At 41.6% G+C, this 20,821-nt stretch overlaps 1 protein-coding gene across 1 annotated transcript; it reads left to right on the top strand.

The window, feature by feature from the left end:
• Positions 1–299: 299 nt before the first annotated feature.
• On the top strand, positions 300–20,640 carry LOC108673827. The gene is made up of 14 exons (XM_018161708.1): positions 300–390; positions 1,416–1,586; positions 3,679–3,826; positions 4,862–4,989; positions 7,330–8,022; positions 11,114–11,339; positions 12,637–12,774; positions 13,865–14,532; positions 14,949–15,224; positions 16,008–16,037; positions 18,074–18,225; positions 19,031–19,072; positions 19,719–19,838; positions 20,237–20,640. Exons 1-14 carry the CDS (start codon positions 300–302, stop codon positions 20,486–20,488), a joined length of 3,135 nt encoding a protein of 1,044 aa, XP_018017197.1. The 3' UTR covers positions 20,489–20,640.
• Positions 20,641–20,821: the final 181 nt, after the last annotated feature.

Below are 20,821 nucleotides of genomic sequence, written 5' to 3'. Positions count from 1 at the left end.
TAGGCAATGAAATATTAAGCGGCTGAGTGTTCTGGTTCTTTGTATGAGCATTTTATTTATACCCGCAATTTATACTTTCATTATCATGATTTATACATAAGATATAACTGTTTTGGTTGATCTAGCTTGAGTGAAGAACATTTTACGAAATATTTTAATGGTTCGTAATTTTCTCGTATTTATGGTTAAGAAGATACGGGTGGCAGATTCCACTCATGTTGGATGTACAAAGATTATTTATAATCACCAGCATAATATCGCCAGCCAACGGTTTCCTAATTATTCGGTACACTTGCATGATGTCCTTCGGAAGTGTTTCGGACGTAGAAGTCCTTGACACCCCTGAAGCGCTGCTGTGTCAGGCCGTCCTCGATCCTAAGGTCCCGAGGGGCACTGGAACATAACTGCTCATCTGCCCTCAGTTGTGCAGGCTTAAGCCCTCGGCTGTGCTGCTGATGCCCCCTGTTAGGCTGACTGATGTCCTCAGTTGTGCTAGCTGATGCCCTCAGTTAAACCAACTGATCGTCTCAACCTGCTTTAAGATTATTTTCGTAATAAAGTGACTTAATTTCTTTGTGGTCTAACTTTTCTCACACAGTGAGATCAAAGCATCTAAATAGGTTTATATGAGGAGATAGGCTGTAATCCAATACTACACTGTAATATCCCTTATTTTAACACACTCAGCATAATGAATGGGTCATATTATCAAATAGTGACACTATTAGCCGAGCCAAACTGGGTCAGGATGACCCACAAAAAGGCAAAAAGTGCATCGATATTTGAAGAATGTTACTTTAATTTCCATGAGTGCAACTTGACACTTGACAGTGACGTGCTTGACAGTCACGGTGAACAAGTGTCTTAATTGTTGCCTTGTCACAGATTTCTGAATATTTCAATGCAGTCTACAGTTGTTTTTAAAACACACTGTAATATTAAACCGTTTCACATTTGCGTGCTTGACTGTCACAGTGAACAAGTGCGTTGCCTGCAACTATTTATATGCGTTCTAACCTTAATTGCAGATTTTACTGCAGTGTACAGTTTTAGTACACATTGTAATGTTAACACATTCTACAGTTGCGTGCTCGACGGTGACGGTGAACAAATGTTTTACATGCAACTATTTATATGCGTTCTAACCTTAATTGAACATTTTACTGCACTGTACAGTCAAGTTTTATACACATTGTAATGTTAACGCATTTGACACCTTAATTGAACATTTTACTGCAGTGCACAGTTTTAATACACATTGTAATGTTAACACATTCAACAGTTGCGTGCTCGACGGTGACGGTGAACAAATGTTTTACATGCAACTATTTATATGCGTTCTAACCTTAATTGAACATTTTACTGCACTGTACAGTCAAGTTTTATACACATTGTAATGTTGACACATTCGACAGTTGCGTGCTCGACGGTGACGGTGAACAAATGCCTGGCAGCGCTGCGGACGCTCCAAGGCTTCCCTTACTTCCAGCCAACATGTCTATGCCGCGAGCCTCACATCGACAGAGAGTGCAACACCTTCCACGAGTTCATCTTCGACCATCCCTGCTCCTTCGTCCAGAAGAATGGTGAGCTAGCAAGAATGGTGAGCTGAAAAGAATGGTGAGCTAAAAAGAATAGTGAGTTAAAAGGAATGGCGAGCTAAAAAGAATGGTGAGCTTTAAAATCACTTGTTTGCTTGAATCGCAAGTTAAGCAGGAATTTAAAAGCAAAGACAATACCACAAAATTCACCATATCTTTATAAGAGAAAGCGTTTCGGAGTCCTGCTCCATCGTCAGTTCATAACACAAAATTCGGTTCAGAAAAAGTTCAGTCCTAGAAACACAAATAAATCAATTAGTTAAGTAAAATGCACTCTCAGGTTTCAAAACGGAAAATAAATACGACATGAGACTAAGGCTAGTAATTGGCTTATCTATTTACTATTTCAAGAGGAAAGGAGGCTAAAAGCGGCATTCAGACTAGGCTTCTGTTTGAATATATACAGGGATCCTAAAATTCGTATATCACTAACACCGGATGCGGAAGCTAGAATTTTGAAATCACTATCAGATACACAGAGGTGTTGCTGATTGGTGAATTAAAAGGAATGGTGAGGTAAAGAGGTTAAAAAAAGAGGTTAAAAGCTGAAAAGATTGGTGAATTAAAAGTAATGGTGAGGTAAAGAGAATGGTGAGCTGAAAAGATTGGTGAATTAAAAGGAATGGTGAGGTAAAAAGAATGGTGAGCTGAAAAGAATAGTGAGCTAAAAAGAATGATGAGCTCCATTACCGTCATTATATTCCGCTACGCTATGTAATGTTAAAAATTAGCATCTCTACCTCTATGCTACCATTATTTACAATATCATACTTGTTATCATACTAATTTATGTTGCATTGAAAAGTTGACCGCCGTTTAGGTAATGGAATTTGCGTCACGCGTTCAATGCGCGCGGTACGGACCGTATATACGCGCGCCTAGCGCAACTCNTAATTTATGTTGCATTGAAAAGTTGACCGCCGTTTAGGTAATGGAATTTGCGTCACGCGTTCAATGCGCGCGGTACGGACCGTATATCTACGCGCGCCTAACGCAACTCCCCGCCGCTGCGAGACCTCTTTGCGTATTTAGCGTTTACGCTCAAATTGCGCAATTATGCGAACTACTTTCAGTTCTAGAGCTGGACAAAAAGTAGCAATTCAGTCCTTAATTATCTATGTAATTAAATCATTTTGTACAATTTATAGATTCATTGGTGTGATTTAAGTTAGTTATTTTAAACTTGAACTCTGAAAATATATGTTACGATGTTTCTCCGACCACTTTTTAGTTTGTAGCATGTTTCAAATCCATGCGTTGTAAACATGGTCTTGTGAAATTTCAACTTAATTTCATATTTCGATGCATGAGTTAAATAAAAAAGTATTGACTGAATTCTGAACATTTTCTCCCACAAAGTTCTCCCACAAAAAATGCTTGAGATTTCCATGCCGAGTTTCAACACAAACTAACTTGTGTTCAGCTGACGCGTGAAGTTGGCATTTATTTTGCATAAAATAAACAAATCCAAAAAACGAGACGCAAAATGAGCATTCATAGACGAGCACCGCCAGTTGCGACAAACGTTTTGTCGCATATTAAACGTTTTGTCGTATATTAAATGTTTTGTCTACGGACGACAATTTACGACTGTCATCGCCGACATTTCATGTACCCGCAGACAAATGCTAACTCCTCGTGGACCGACTGTCACCCTATACTCGCCTGGCTCCCCATAAACATTGCATTTTCAAAGGCTAATAAACCCATACACACTGCATTAATATCTTTCAAATAACCATCCACATACCCGCAACCCCTCCTTTTCACAACCCTCTCCCTAACACCCCCGGCAAGGTTAAGGCATAGATATGTTCGTGACGCTGGCATGTATAGTAAGTTGATTATACATTGAGAAAATCTGAGCAAAACACATTCATGTATTTTAATTTATTGCACCATTGGGGCTACATCTTCTTTAACTGATTTTGTGAGTGACATGAGTTTGTCAATTGCTGAGTCATCGAATATTTACGTGCAGCTGGCGCGTCACCGTATTGGGGCTACATCTTCTTTAACTGATTTTGTGAGTGACATGAGTTTGTCACATGCTGAGTCATCGAATATTTACGTGCAGCTGGCGCGTCACCGTACGCAGTGCACGCGCTGCCTACGTGCGAGTACGCGCTACGTGCGTGCGAGAGCCTGCCGGGCTGCATAGCTCTGCACACTAACTTCCGTGACGCCTGCATGGCTGATGGCGGCGTCTGCAGGATGACTAGCAGGTGCGCTCTGCATTTTCTGGACCTGTTTATATATTAATATAATGTAATGATAAGTTAAATAATATGACATGATATAACATAATGTAATTGAATATAATTTAATATGTTATAGACGCCTGCATGGGAGACGGCGGCGTCTGCAGGATGACACGCAGGTGGTCCCAGCATTTCTTGGATCTGTTTATGTATTAATATTATATAATATAATATTAAGTTACATTATATGACATAATAAAACAATATAATATAATATAATATAATATAATATAATTGAATATAATATAATATACCTAATATATTATAATATTGTCGTAACTACCTAACTGATAAGTATATTTTAGTAAATATTGAATATATTCTTCATTGAAGTTTGTGTGTGTTTGTTGTACGCCTGGCACTATAAAACTATTGAGGCTGTTGGATCCAGGATACTTATCGTGTCTGCATGTCGCCTCGGCCTGAATATTTATTCTCAATTGGAGAATGGAAAAGCTTTGCTATCTGGGAGGAAAGGATCAAAGCAAAAATGCAAAATTTTTTCTAAAGTTTAAAAAGTCTAAAACTTGGGGAGTGATCAAGCCCGGGCAACGTCGGACCAACCCACAACTCTGCCACATTTTCTAACATTTGACCTGACTGAATACATTTATTATTTGATAGTCTGAATCATAAATTTCGAATATCGGTATCGGTCGGCTTGGTTTTTTGAATTTTTGAATGACATACATTTCCTATTAGAAGTGTCAAAAGCTTTCCTGTGCCAATTTATTTTAGGTTTTCGATCAAAGAACGCCGTATGAACTTACTGACTGAATTTTTCCTGTCTTCCATCTGGATCCAAAGTGTGTTTGAAAGCTGAAAAATAATTCTCAACCTCCATTGCATAAGTTTATCGAATCACATAATCCTAACTATCTTTTTATTTCAATAAAATAAACATGATACCAAGATATTTACAGATAGAACAGTGCACAATAGGTACATAAATGTTACTCAATACAGTTAATGTTAAATGAAAATGTTACTGCCATACAGCCAGCAGTGCCTCGCAGCTTGGATCAAGCTCAAGATGTCACCGATGTTTGGCTGCATTTGCCCCAACGATAATCAAAAGCAAGAATGCACGCGCATATTCGAAGTGGTTCACCAGAACCCGTGTGTGGGTAAGTACGGCGCTCGTCTTGTGCACACGTCGTCGGTCCACACGTCGTTGGTCCACACGTTGCTGGTCCACACGTCGTTGATCCACACGTCGTTGGTTCACACCTCGCTGGTCCACACGTCGCTGGTCCACACGTCGTTGGTTCACACTTCGCTTGTCCACACGTCGTTGGTTCACACTTCGCTTGTCCACACGTCGTTGGTTCACACGTCGTTGGTTCACACGTCGTTGATCCACACGTCGTTAGTTCACGCGTCGTTGGTCCACACGTCACTGGTCCACACGTCGTCGGTCCACACGTCGTTGGTCCACACGTTGTTAGTCCACACGTCGTTGGTTCACACTTCGCTTGTCCACACGTCGTTGGTCCACACGTCGTTGGTCCACACATCGTTGGTCCACACGTCGTTGGTCCACACGTTGTTAGTCCACACGTCGTTGGTCCACGTATAGCTCGTGTCGTCAGCCTCAATCAACACGCAAAATACTTCGGCAGTTTCGGGTCTCAGAAATTCTCGAACAAGTTTAGTTTTCGAGCGATTTTGTGCACATGAATGGAATTTATTTTCGAGCGCATAACTTTATCTCTATAGTTTATAGTTTTTTCTCTGTCTTTCCGAAGATTTTGTGTCTCTACTTGTATATTTTTATCTGAGTCTTGAAAGTTTCAAAATCTCTGTAGATTTGAGCTCATTTTTTCATCGTAAAGTTTGTAATGGCGTGTAAATTATATTATACATTTTACACAAATGTTTTGTATTCTGTGTGTTTGTGTTTGTTTAATGTAAATATAGACTGGATAATACTAGCGGCGACCTGTGATTTTGGGACTTTACTGATTAAACTTCTAATTCATTATAAATATAGTTAATTTAATAGTCTACTCTATTTAATTATGAATCTAAAATACTTCTCGATTTGATTCTAATTCTATAGATGTCAAATAAATTCTTTAATTAACTCACACTTGTCAACTACCAAAGGAAATCTAACTAACTTGGCAAAATCTAGAGAAGTTCTTAGTAATATTCTATACTTCGTACATCTTACTTCTTATACTGAAGAAATAAAAATACAAAGCTTCTTCACTTTCTATACTGATAGTACGTAAGCTCGTTACCTGAACTTAAGACATTTTTGAATCTATTTAATCTAATTCTATTCAATGATATCATCAAAAGTCTTGCGTATATTTCATTCTCAAGCAAACGGTCTGGAACAGATTTAAGTTTCCTCGATGCCCATAGAAGTGATGGTTCGATAATTTATGTGTTAGTTATTTTACATTGTACCTATTCTTACTTATAGTTGTAATAATTTGAGTTGTACAGAATTTTGACTAAAACAATTCTGAGCCATTGTTAGTGTTGTACTTGGTTTTTTCTGCATTCTTGCACCTCGTTCTCTTTCCATGCACTTATTATGTGGAGTTTCTGGCTACTGTAATGTGAAAGCATTTGTTTGTAGGCTTCCTGTACTAGCCATTTGTGTCTTGACTGAAGGAACTGCACTAGCCATTTGTGTCTTGACTGAAGGAACTGTACCAGCCATTTGTGTCTTGACTGAAGGGACTGCACTAGCCATTTGTGTCTTGACTGAAGGAAGTGCACTAGCCATTTGTGTCTTGACTGAAGGGACTGTACTAGCTAAATACTTTTCATCAAGAATCTCTCTGATCATACGCTTCGCTCAACAAGTTTTTTGCTCATCAACAATTTCATTTTTCAAGTATTTTACTATTTAATAATCTAAAAAATATAAAAGATCTCACTGATCAAACATGTTACTCATCAAAGATCTTACTCATCAAAGATCTTACTAATCAAAGATCTTACTCATCAAAGATCTAACTCATCAAAGATCTTACTAATCAAAGATCTTGCTCATCAAAGATCTTACTCATTAAATCTCTTACTCATTAAAGATCTTACTCATTAAAGATCTCCTCATGAAAGATCTTCTCATTAAAGATCACTGCGATAGAGAAGCTGTGGCATGATCTTTTGCAAAATTCCAATAACTCATTAAAGATCACTGCGATAGAGAAGCTGTGGCATGATCTTTTGCAAAATTCCAATAATATGACTAGAAAAAATCCCAGCCAGTTGCCTCTAAGTGTTTCATAAACATCAGTACCTACGCACCAATCATATATGTGAATTTATGCAAGAACTACGTGCGAACTACAACTATATATTGTATTCTTTTATTTTTTCGTAAAGTACTTGTCTCGCCTTTTCTCTCTTGAGTCTTTTTCTTGCCACGTACTCAAGAAACTTTATTTCTACTAAGAGTTTGTTTTGACTTGTGCTAGCCTGGCTTTCTCTTCGATTCATTACAGATGAGTTGCCTGTCTTCAATGCACCTAACCTTATAGTGGTCACTGGCACCGATTCTCTGGGGGACGACACCTTCTGGAGTGTCATGTTCCCACCCAATCCCCCAACCTCACGGCCGCGACCACATGTGCACCATCACACTGCACCACACCACCTCTCTGCACCACTTCCCCCTGCACTGCCTCCTCACCGCTATAGCAATAGAATGGTACCAAGTAACGTCAATGGTAACGCTGCTCCCTACTATCCGCCCTACCTTCCTCCCTCTGTGCATGTGGTAACACCTGAGCCTTTAACGCCTCCTCCGTCTCTCGTGTACTCTGCACAAACTCACAATGTGCTCTCTGTAGCTCTGCCGAGCTCGTCAACCGTCGAGGATAACCCGCTTTGGTCATTTCCAGTCAACGTTTTACCGCGCGATAACAACTCCGCCTCCTTGCGGAGGATGGACGGTGGTTCTCTTATGAACCCCCTCATCGCCCCACCGTACTCTGCCAACCCCAGTGGGGGTGGTGGCATACTCACAAGTGGCAGGCCCCTGGGAACAAGTGTCAACGCCTTGTCCCCAGTGGCAGGGGATAACTCCCGCGCTGCCTCTGTACTCGGCAATTGGTTTACCAAAACCAACCAAGTTCCTGGCCTGCCGGCGGGATCAGCATCTGCCGCAGCCTCCGTCGCAGGGGACGTTGAGCACAGTATGTATTTCCCCTCGTTTATGCGCCCTTAATTACATGCTGGATGAATTCAGTGCTTAATTTTTAGCTAATTCAATGTTGCTTCAGTTACTGTAACTAGCTTTTAAGGCGCAATGAAATGCTTCGTAGGTGCGCTCTCTCATCGGCTTAACTAAAATGAACTAATATTGAGCAGCACTTAGTATGACGCTGCACAGCGTTACAGCGTTATGTTTCTGCTTATACTTGGATCACGCTTCACAAAGAACGCTTCTCGCTTCTGCTTATTCAAGAAACGAAGACATACCGGACACCGTTAAATTGCACGGTCTCTCCTCCACGTCTCTTGTGTTGCCTTCATCTCGCATCGCGCCGATGCCTCTTCTCCACCAGCTCTCTTCCATCTTATTCGATTTTCAATCAATTGGCTTATCATACACAACACAGCGTTACGATTCTATTCCTTGCGTTCCTCTGACATACCTTATCCTAAATTTAATTCGATCCTGCACTGAAGCATGAGTGATGGTCCTCATTCTTTATTTCTTGGTACAAATGAAATCAATCGCACCTACTTCTATACCTTTTCGCACTTTATCTTCTATATATATTCGCACCTTATCATCATCACGATGTTGCCACCAAAATTGTGCAAAGTTTTGTCTAAAATCTCCATTATTTGCACGTAATTATTTTTGCATATTTTTTCACATTGCCAATCCGTTTTTCAGCATATAGCGTAGCTGTAAGTAATTATACTATCAACAATATTATACGTATAACTAGAAAAATGTATTATTTTTATCGCATTATAGCTAACAATGTTGTATTTCAGCCACGGTGAGTTTCAATGATTCTTGAAGCAAATCCCTTCAATGATGCATCGCTAATTGTGAATACGCTCTGTAATGTCAATACTGCTGAATAATACGGCTGGGCTTACACCACACTGCCTGGCACATTCCAGGCGCATATGCCAGTCGCGGTACTGTCCAATACTTCTATGGGAATGCACTAAAGAATATTGGACTGGTCCGTGACTGGCACGTGCCAGGCTGTATGGTGTGAACCCGGCCTATAAGGAAAAGTTTTACCGTCTCCACGCAATATCTATTTACGCTATTCACCCCAAAAAATATGTATTGCAAACAACGCTGTCCATGTGCTCGATAAAGCAGAGTTACTGCCTTCAGTCAAACCCCGCCTTGTGATGCGAATTCTTTTACAATTGTTAGCAGATTGATTTCCTCCCTTCACTAATCTCTTCAATGAGGAGGAAGCGCGGATTAATGTCTGTATTGTGCATACTAATTGGAATTTGGAATGCCGCCATCTCTGCTGTCATCACTGACTGGTTGTTTTCAGTGTCATTTCTATACACGAGTCTGCCCTGCTAACCAACGCTCGAATGGAATGGAGCTGTTTGCGAACTCTTTCTATGAGTCTGTCCTGTTAACCAACGTTCAAATGAATTGTTTAGCGTTCTCTATACACGCATCTGCCCTGTTCACAAACGCTCCAATGCAGCTGTTTGGGTTCACTTTACACGAGTCTGCCCTGTTCGCCAACGATAAAATGTAGCTGTTGACGTTCTCTATACACGAGGTTGCCCTGTTTACCAACGCTCGAATGTAGTTGTTTGCGTTCTCTATGCATATTTAATAAAGAACTTTTAAGGACAACTACTTCGGAACATGTTCACTGCGGAAAATATTCAAGTTCAGTAACAGCTAATTGCTTAGCATTTTCAATTTTGTCTTCAGAAGAGCAAGGCGATTCGTGTTTTGAGAACTGACATCCGACCATTCCGCGTTTCAATTAGTGCGCAATCCGCCATGATTAAACCTACACGCTTTCACAAGTCATTAATTGTAATGAGACGCACTCGAGAAGGATCAAGTGAAGGCGCCTACTTGAAACTACCAGGCTTGTTTGGTTCTCAAGCGTACACCTGAATTGGCGGCATGGTAGTACCATCGTTGTGACGTACACTGCACTACCAGGCTTAATTGTACCAAAGTTAAGATAAGATAGATAAGGCGCTCAAAATAATGCGGAAATTATGACTTCTTGAAACGACTTGGCCCGAATCTTTGTTTAGAATAACGCTCTAAAGACCCCTCTGGGAAAATGAATAACATATACTCAACGAAGACTCCGTCTATATCGTTAATGAAGACTCCTTTTGTCACCTTTCTGAAGACATTTAATCGAGATCCGTCATTTGTAATAATGGTAACGACGCTGCAAAAANCTCCTTTTGTCACCTGTCTGAAGACTTTTAATCGAGATCCGTCATTTGTAATAATGGTAACGACGCTGCAAAAAAAAACCTTACGCGACGTTAGAAATAATGAGGCAATACTCGTGGCCCATAGAGACCGAAATACTCGGCTCGGAATTCAATAGAAAATACTCCCAAATAAGAAACGTGCTCTTAAAGAAAGTAAGAGCGTAGCTCTGTCAAGAGAAAGCAAGACACGGGGCTTTGTCTGGAGAAAGTAACACACGCGACATTGTGTGGAGAAAGTAACACACGCGACTTTTTCTGAAGAAAGTAACACACGCGAATTTGTCTGGAAAAAATAATACATGCGACTTTGTCTGAAGAAAGTAACACACGCGACTTTGTCTGGAGAAAGTAACACATGTGACTGGCAGAAGAAAGTAACACCCGTGAATCTGGCAGGTGAAAGTAACGCATGTGACTCTGGCGGGAGAAAGTAACACTCGTGGCTCTGACAGGATAAAGTAACACTCGTGGCTCTGGCAGGAGAAAGTAACTCTCGTGGCTCTGGCAGGAGAAAGTAACTCTCGTGACTCTGGCAGGAGAAAGTAACACTCGTGGCTCTGGCAGGTAAAAGTAACACTCGGGGCTCTGGCAGGAGAAAGTAACACTCGTGACTCTGGCAGGAGAAAGTAACACTCGTGGCTCTGGCAGGAGAAAGTAACACTCGTGACTCTGGCAGGAGAAAGTATTAACACTCGTGGCTCTGACAGGAGAAAGTAATTCTCGTGGCTCTGACAGGAGAAAGTAACTCTCGTGACTCTGGCAGGAGAAAGTAACACTCGTGGCTCTGGCAGGAGAAAGTAACACTCGTGGCTCTGGCAGGTTTGTCCGCCAGTCGCCGCGACCCTGCGGTGCTGATGCACAAGACCTGCCAGACGTCGCTGGTCGAGTGTCTGGCGGACCGCAAGTGCAAGCGGCTGATGGACGGCGTGCTGGCCACCTGCGACGCCACTCAGTGCAGTCAGGCCGCCTGCATGGACAACCTCCAAAAGTTCTACCGAAACGTCGACACCAAGTGGGCCATGGACGTCGCCTTCTGCCTCTGCAAGTCAGTTCCGTGCGGGATGCTAGTGCTGGTGGCAGATGTACGAGAGTGTGGTGTATGCGCGAGAGTGTTCGGAGCGAATGTACGAAAGTGTTTGGTGACGGATGTACGAGAGTGTTGTGGCGGATATATGAGAGTGTTTGTGTTGAATGAACGAGTGTTTTTAGCTGATGTATGTGAGTTTAGCGGATGTACGAGAGTGTTCGGAGCGGATGTACGAAAGTGTTTGGTGACGGATGTACGAGAGTGTTTGTGTCGGAAGTATAGAGTGCTTGGTGGCGGATGTACGAGAGTATTGTGGCGGATATGTGAGTGTTGGTGCCGAATGAACGAATGTTTGTGAATTATGGATGAGAGTGTAGAGGATGTACGGAAGAGTTTGCGGCGGATGCACGAAAGTAAGGCGGATGTTCGAGTGTGGCAGATGTACGAGAATGTGGCGGTCGTGTGGCTCTGGCAGGAGAAAGGAGTGTATGTATGAGAGTGTGACGAATATAGGTAAGGTGTTTAACTCATAATATGAATGATGCTTTCAACTTCATAATAATTTACAAATTTTAATAGTGCTCAGTGGCCAATTGTCAGTACTTAAGATAAAACTTCATCCCAAGATCGTAATTTTGTTATTAATTTCAAAATAATTTTATGCCATAGAGAGAAATTTTATAACTAAGGTAGTAATTTTATGCTTATGACAAAATTATTTCATACCTACGAGAGCACTTCGAATTAAATTCACAGGCTCATATGAGACCAAGTAACGAGACCAGTAGAGTACAACTTCTTTAAATTATACGTAGTCATTGGATTAGTCTTTAGAATCAACCAATACAACTACCGTATAGGTAGTTAACACCTTCAGCCGCGCAGATGCGTGCCATTTTCTAACTGGCTAGTCAATATTCCAATTCTCTATTGAGTTGCGACGAGCTAATGGCCACACGTACAATTCCTTCAACCATTTGTTAACTGTCTTTAACTCTGGCTACCCTCGGGAACCAAAGCATCAAAACTCGCTTATTAGCACGTAATGGCCTTAGTACACGTAACGGCCTATAAGTACACGTAGCGAAAAATTTCTGGTCTGCGATTGGTTGGTCTAGCGTGAGCAACAGTCTGTAATTGGATGATGAAGTTAAGAACACGTACCTACTGTGATAGTATGTATGGTCCTAGAATTTAAGATACGAATAACATTAACGTTGAGAAGGGATCTATTTAGAAAAAAAAGATGAATAGATAATCGTTAGAATTCACGCATATGAATTCAGCTCTGAAGACAACACACATATACCTGCAGACGCAGCAGCCAGACTGCAGACGCGTGCCTTGCAGCGCAGGAACAGTTGCACCCAACCTGCGCTCGCAAGCCTGCAGGCCGCGTGCCGCTGCTCTGCCACCGTCTTGCTGCCTCCTGCAAGCAGGATGCCAGCTGCAGGTGCCAGTATATTACACTTCAATCTTTCGTATTAACATACATAACTTAGTGATGTCGGCGCTGAAGTGTAGGCCTGATGTGGCCTGTCGCCGATTCTTTTACTTCTCGTGACTTGTTCATAGAAGATCTAAAATCGTGTCATTTGACCGGATCTTTTCATGACTGGCGATAGTTTGAAATAACCTTTTTGCCCATGCAATCTTCAACTGTAATCTTTATTGTTCAAGTTTTGTCTCTGCAGTCTTCAACCTGTTCAGGTAAGCCGACGGCACACATCTGGTAGTGAAACACAATTGGTAAGATAGCACGTATACTGATAACAGAGAGATGTGGAGGACTAAGTCTGATGGCGATAAAATAAATACTGACGCGACGTGTTGATATCCTGTACATTAGTTTCCGTAGGCAAGTTAAGGTTCTGATGAGAGTTGTGAACATCAACACTACAAGCAACCAAATCTTCATTGTTGAATTTTTTAATTTTTGTAAAGCTGCAATTTCTTCTTCAACATTTAGAGTGGTTTTTGTTTAAATTTTGTTTTTTGAGTCTGTAGGATATAATATCAGTCCCTTACTGACATTTATTTGACGTTTTGACTGATTATTTGATGTTTCGATTTTACAGTATCTCGTTGTTACGGAGGTTTCTTATCATTTTTATTTGCGCCAAATATCTTCCTTGTGCCAGGCTAGTTTAAATTCCTCTGTTCCATGCAGTCCCGTCATACTGACATGCTGGCCTCAATGTCAAACCTTTCGTTACTAAAATGATTTGCGTCCATATGAGAATAGCAATTGATCGTCTTACGCTGCATTGTTTGTTTCCACTCATAACGTTTATTTGGACAAGTTCCCAGTAACTTATTCCTTCTTACTTCCCAGACGACACTCGAAATGGACTTTCCAGCCATTTATTTCCGCAGACATCGGTTCGATTTTTTTTGTCCTTAACTCAACCCAGACATCGGCTCGTGTCAGCTTCTTCCTATCCTAGACGTCGCTTTGAAAGGCTCTTTTCAATCGTTTTCTACAGATCTAGGCTCCATTTCTATAAAGGAAGCCATAACTTATTCATGTCTTCTACTCGGAGTTGCCTACCACCGTGCAACCCTGACCCTAGCCTACCACCGTGCAACACTGACCCTAGCCTACCACCTTGCAACCCCGACCCCAGCCTGCCACTCTGCAACCCCGACCCCAGTCTATCACCGTGCAACCCTGACCCCAGCCTACCACCGTGTAACCCTAACACAAGCCTACCACCGTGCAACCCTAACCCAAGCCTACCACCGTGCAACCCTAACCCAAGCCTACCACCATGCAACCCTGACCCTACCCTACTTCCCGGTGTTGCAGTGGAGTCCCAGACAGACTACCACCGCGTGATGCTCAAGTCGCTGGCTCCTGACGTGGAGCTCACCACTAACCCTGACCCCAGCCTACCACCATACAACCCTAACCCTACCCTACTTCCCTGTGTTGCAGTGGAGTCCCAGACAGACTACCACCGCGTGATGCTCAAGTCGCTGGCTCCTGACGTGGAGCTCACCACCTCCCCCAGCATCGTGTACTCACCGCGTCTCACCACTGAGATCTTGAGTGAACCTGTCCACCAGAGCGGTGGTTCCTCTCAGCAAGCGCGACAAGGTGGTGGTGGTTCTGTGGTGGACGACACCGAGAATACCTGGCTACCACCACCTACTCTGCCGCCTACCACGACCACCACCAGGAAACCTACCACCACTACCCTACCACCAAGTGAGATATCTTTCTCTCCTAAATTATTATTTATATCTTATTATTATCACGGTCGTTCCAGGTGTGCTACAGTTGAGCAAAATAGAACTTTTCGAATTCGAATATCTAACGTTTAACTAGCAGGATCTCGCGTAGTGAGACAGCAAATAATTGTTACGTGAAATAAATTACTTTGTTCATTGCTTGAATTGACTTCAAGCTCTAACAACGTTGTCCAAGTGACGTTACACTTCAGCCACTCTGAAGCCAGTACAACTTTTGTTCTCTTCGCCGTGCCTGCACTTATTTGCTTTACCTTTCTGTCTCCAGTGAATTTGTTTTTTTTTCTTGACAAGGATTATGACATCACAAGGATTATGATATTTTGACGTGGATTAAAGATATCACGCATGGTAACCTTATGTTTATGTAATCAGATTACTGCGAGAAACATTACCCTAGTCGCAACCGAGCTGACCACATCGTGGAGGGAGGAGGCAAGCGCTTCTACACGGTCTCAGACCCCAGCTGCTCCGAGTTGTGCTTGTGTCACACGGGCAAGCAGCTCGTGTGCAATGTCCTGCAATGCGTCGAGGCTCGACCGTGTGAGACTAAAGTCGCCATTTACATCCACGCCGCCCCCGCCTTCATGGCCTACAGGGGCGAGTGTCTCTGCTACTCCGGCAACTTTATCTGCGTCAGGCCTGAGCACAGTGAGTCTCGATCTCGAGTGGCAGTGTTGCAAGTTACAGGTTTTTGTAAACCTTCACTTGGGAGTCAATTTCTTGACAGTCTTCTCTTGGGTCCTATTTTCTCGTAAGTCTTCACGTGAGTATTTTTATCATGACAATATTTTGCTGGGTTTTGACTATTGACTGATGGCAATGAACTTTCCATCGTAACCTACAATCCCGTCAAGACTTTCTTCCTGAGAATTATCCATCTTAACCTCCAATCTCTTCGACACTTTCTTCTTGAGAATTTTCCATCTTAACCTTCAATCTCTTCGACACTTTCTTCTTGAAAATTTTCCATCTTAACCTTCAAACTCTTCGACACTTTCTTCCTGAGAATTTTTCATCTTAACCTCCAATCTCTTCGACACTTTCTTCTTCAGAATTTCCCAGCTTAACCTTCAATCTCTTCGACACTTTCTTCCTGAGAATTTTTATCTTAACCTTCAATCTCTTCGACACTTTCTTCTTGAGAATTTCCCATCTTAACCTCCAATCTCTTCCACACTTTCTTCGTTGAATTCATCCATCTCAATATTCTTCTGGTTGAAGTTCCTGTCTGCTGTGTTTGCAGAAGTCCAGATATTCCGACGGTCTTCCAAAGAAAAAAGAAACACAAAAAGATTTCGCTGTTCTTCTAGAAAATTAGCTGCTCGACTATAGGAACGATTTTCATAACAAATTTACCGAGAACACAATTGTTATTAAAAACCTCAAAATGGCGGATAATTTATTGCTACTGACGTTTTATATTCCATGCAGCTGAACTGAAAGAAGGAGTGAACACAGAAGGTGAATTTCTCAAAGCGTCCCCTTATTTTTTAATATAATTTGCCTTCTCAGGTCTCAGTTCCTAGTGCCTGTTTGTACTATTGATCCCGCCTAATTCATCAAACTAGTTACTCTAGTAATTAGTTCATCTTGTAGTGCTTATATGCTTTCTACTACCGCTAAACTAGAGATCCCCAGCCTCTTTCCCTCTCTTACCAGATCACCCTCAAAATTCATCCTATGATGTCTCATATATCATGTATGTTCACATGGAATAATGAATGGTCCATCTTGTCGAAAAATGAATGGTCCATCTTGTCGAAATAGTAGCGGACTTTCACTACCAACATCACGGGCAAGGAGCTGACGTAGCACCAATAGATCTTTTGCTGGGCCCAACTGAGTTAGGATGATCTACTCGATGGCAAAAGTTGCATTGCCATTCGGACTAAGTTTTGCTCATTTGTACGAGTGTATGATACATTTGCAATGTTCCCGCGTGCGCTGCACGCTACACATTTAGTTACAAAAGTAGCGGCCGTTGCTACACACAATGATAAGTACTGCTATCTAGCCAGCTCGTCGTCTCTACTCGCGCGATGTACGTTCCAGTTGAGAGAAAATTGGGTTAGGTTTATGGAGCTTTAATACTGGACGTCGAAGCCAGTTTTGAAATGCTAATTGTACATAATTGACATTTTTTATTGTTTGCGTACGCCGTAGACAATATTTCGTATCAAATTTGATATTGCGTGCAAAAAATCAATTGAAAATTTCTATTTTATTGTAATTCTGTCGTGATTCAGTCCCTTTAATGTTGAACATTCATTCTAAGATATTTTCCTTCATAGCAAATAGTAATTATTTTCCTGCCTGGGCAACATTCTGTAGAAAACGTGTTTGCTTCTGTAGTGTTGGCTGACTAAACTACCCGTGTTCTCTGACTAAACTACCTCTGTTCTCCGACTAAACTACCCCTGTTCTCCGACTCAACTGCCCGTGTTCTCTGACTAAACTGCCCATGGTTGCTGACTGTACTGCCCGTGTTGCTGACTAAACTGCCCGTGTTTGCTGACTAAACTGCCCGTGTTTGCTGACTAAACTGCCCGTGTTTGCTGACTAAACTGCCCGTGTTTGCTGACTAAACTGTCCGTGTTTGCTGACGGAACTTTTAGTTTTGGCATGCTGACCAAGCTGTGCGATATGTTATTATTTGTTAAACCGAGCCATTTTGCATCGTTCTTTAGATCCCCGGGCCTCCGCAGGCATTGAGGCCCTCATTACGCTAACCGTGTCAGTATTTAATTTACCTATGATGCAATTAAACTGGGAGTTAACGGTATAATAATGAAAGTATGTATTATTGATATTGTGAGCTGATAATAGTGACGGTTACTATTGCAGAGTAACACTAACGATGTGTTTGTTGCCAGCGATGTGCGGCGGCAACTAACTACCGATGAGGTTTTAACAAAAGGGTCTAACTAAATGGTCTAACTATGCTGTTCTAATGATAGGGTTCCAGTTATGGAGTTCTAACGATGGAACCCTAATAATTGGGTTCTAATAATAGGGTCCTAACTAAAGGGTATTAACAGTGGGGCTCTAATGATAGGGTTTTAAGACAGGGTTCTAACGATTAAGTTCTAATGAGGCAGTTCCAGGATGTGGTACTAAAATTTCGGTTTAAAGATGGAAATCTAACTACGGGGTTTTAAAGATGGGGTTCTAATTACGGGTTTTAAAGATGGGGTTCTAATTACGGGGTTTTAAAGATGGGGTTCTAACTACGAGGTTTTGAAGATAGGGTTCTAACTACGGAGTTTTAAAGATAAGGTTCTAACTACGAGGTTTTGAAGATAAGGTTCTAACTACGAGGTTTTGAAGATAGGTTTCTAACTACGGGGTTTAAAGATAAGATTCTTTGAAGATAGGTTTCTAACTACGGGGTTTAAAGATAAGATTCTAACTACGGGGTTTTGAAGATGTGGTTCTAACTACGGGGTTTTGAAGATAAATTTCTAACTACGGGGTACTAACGACGGGGTTGTTTGCAGCGATGTACGACGCTGGGGAGGGAGTGTTCCTGTACGTGGGGTTCAGTCAGGCTGAGGAGGAGCTGCTGAACCCCTACACGCATCTCTCCGTTGTCGACTCCGTGCCCAGGCTGCAGGCGCTGCTGGAGGAGGCAGCCATCGCCGTCAACGAGGTACTGCTGCCTTGTGGTTCATTGGTACTATGCCTTGTGGTTAATTGGTACTGTTGCCTTGTGGTTAATTGGTACTGCTGCCTTGTGGTTAATTGGTACTGTTGCCTTGTGGTTAATTGGTACTGTTGCCTTGTGGTTAATTGGTACTGCTGCCTTGTGGTTAATTGGTAGATAATAGTAAGCATGGCCGTGCTAGCGAAAAAACTAAGACTATTAAATTAAGTAACTCGAAATATGCACTTGTATAAACATTTAGCGTTTTAGAAGACCTTAGAAACTGTCACTTTTAAAAATATTTCTCAAACTTTTTGTGTTTGAAGCCTGGCGCTGCAAATATATAGGGTGGGGGCTGTTGGGGGCCATATCCAGGAAAATTATCGTGTCGGGATATTACCTGGAGGGAAGGTTTTGACCAAAAATTTAAATTTGATTTTAAATTAATTTTTATAAATTTATGTAAGATAACGTAATTTTTCAGATTTTAAAACGATAAATAGATGTGAGTTATATGCTCCATTTAAATTGTGAGTTTTAGCGGTCTTTCCTAAATTATCCTACCTTAATTTCATTTTGAGCAACGGAATTATGAATTAGGGAATTCTAAAATTGCGGGGATTATTTATTATCGAAACCGGACCACGTCTGGCTAACCTGCTAGTTATTAATAATATTGAAGTGTCTAACCTGATCCCAGCAGTCATCTCATTCCTTATTTGTCCAGCAGTCATCCTATTATTTGCACTCCGTTATAACTAACATTATTCAGATAATTCAGTGTGTAGTATGAATTTATTTCCGTTTCAAGCGGCGTATGACAGATGAGGATGTGACCGAGAGCGCACCTGTTGTAAGTAGCGACTTTCTGATTTTTTATATCTTCTTATCATGAAAAAGAAGAAGTTATTCATTTTAACAATAATCCTCAAAAATTTCAGTTAACTATTGTCCTTGTGAGAGAATTTTTCAGACGCGTATAACGTTTGTTTTGTTGGGTAATTGGATGTTTGAGTCTACGGATAATGCACAAATTAGACCATTTTGAAAAATTGGATGTGGAACTTTGTTGAATTTGATGAGAGATATGGTGAGAACTTCGACGAGATAACTTATTTGATAAATTTGAAAGGGAACTGGGGGTTAGTCTAGTTTAATATACTTCTAACATACTCTAGTTGAGAGGTGCAAGTTAGTTTAGTCCTATTATTTAACCATCTATAACACCCTTACATTTAATAAGCCTTCAGAAGGCAGCAAGACGAGCGTGTAACTCTCATGTCTGTGTACACTCTTAAATTTAATAAGCCTTCATAGAGTAGGAAGACGAGGGTGTAACTAAGTAACTCGAGTAAGTAACTGTAACTAAGTCTGTGTTGTTGCAGTCGTACTGCGAGCTGACGCTGCACTTATTATTTAACCGTCCATAACACTATTACTTTTAATAACCATTAAGAAGGCAGGATCAGCATGTAACTCTCATGTCTGTCTTGTCACAGTCGTACTGCGAGCTGACGCTGCAGGAGCAGCTCAGTCAGAACCTGATCTTCAGAGCGACGCTCCCCGCCCTTGACGAGCACAGGGACAACCTCACCGCTGCCATGCTCAACAGGGAGAAGGTCTGTACTTTGTATAATGTCTCAAAACATAATTATCCATCTTTATTTTTAGCCTTCAAATCCTTATTTCAATAAATATTCATTTTCTTACTCTCCTATAGCCCAATCATTCCACGAATGTAAGTAATACAACGGGACTCTATTTGTCGTAGCGGCTATAGAAATGCAGAAAAATTATACGTCGTTATCGAATGCATCTGTCAAAATTTCAAATTAGTGTTCCAAATCTCATCCAATTAATTCAACATTTATAGGCAAAAAACATATGCATGGAAGCCACTTAATTTATAATGAGCTACAATGAATTTAAATAAAAAACAATGATTTCATTACCACACAATAATAACTCATCGTTGAACAATAACTACTCTTCATTGGCCGCTATTTGCATGGTGCAGAACGAGTGCATGGAGAGCCTGAAGATCGTGGCAGAGAAGATCACGGACCAGCACGATGACATCCGCAGCGACATCGTCTTATCCATGTTCCTGCTCGCTGAGGTACACGTGAACGTGCCTCCCGTGCCTGCAGCCTCTGAGGCTCTGCAGGCCTCTCTGCTTCTCACGTCTCTGCTCACATCTCTGCTCACTGCAGTCTCTGCGAGCTGGTCTCTCGGCAGATTATCTCTGCTGGATTTCCCAACCTTGTGATACTCGCTAACCTAGCCTGCGATACGCGCCTAGATTGTAAGGACTGACAAAACCATTAGTTAGCCACTAGTCAACTAGCAGCGCACTAGCTGTCACTTTCATCTAGTAGGACTTTGTATAGCCAACTATTTTTACACATCACCGTGGTAGCCACTCTTGTATGAACTACAACTTCCCGTGACTCGCACGTTGCCGTGTTACTGACCTAATACTCCGTATGAACTACAACTTCCCGTGACTCGCACGTTGCCGTATTCGTAGCAGGTAGTCGACGTTGATGTTAGAACTACTCACCACATCCTCGTCAAAACTTTTCTTAGGCACATCGGTGGC

Source organism: Hyalella azteca, unplaced genomic scaffold (genome assembly GCF_000764305.2).
Source record: "Hyalella azteca isolate HAZT.00-mixed unplaced genomic scaffold, Hazt_2.0.2 contig14379, whole genome shotgun sequence".
Lineage (NCBI taxonomy): Eukaryota > Metazoa > Arthropoda > Malacostraca > Amphipoda > Hyalellidae > Hyalella > Hyalella azteca.
The sequence above is the reverse complement of the archived record's forward strand: the minus strand, read 5'-3'. Positions and strand labels throughout refer to the sequence as shown.

Excerpts from the sequence above, each read along its gene's own strand:
- LOC108673827 (XM_018161708.1), top strand. The coding sequence starts at position 300 with ATGTCCTTCGGAAGTGTTTCGGACGTAGAAGTCCTTGACACCCCTGAA. Across the intron at positions 3,827-4,861 it reads GTCTGCAGGATGACTAGCAG|CCAGCAGTGCCTCGCAGCTT; the intron begins GTGCGCTCTGCA and ends ACTGCCATACAG. Across the intron at positions 16,038-18,073 it reads AGAAGGAGTGAACACAGAAG|CGATGTACGACGCTGGGGAG; the intron begins GTGAATTTCTCA and ends GGTTGTTTGCAG.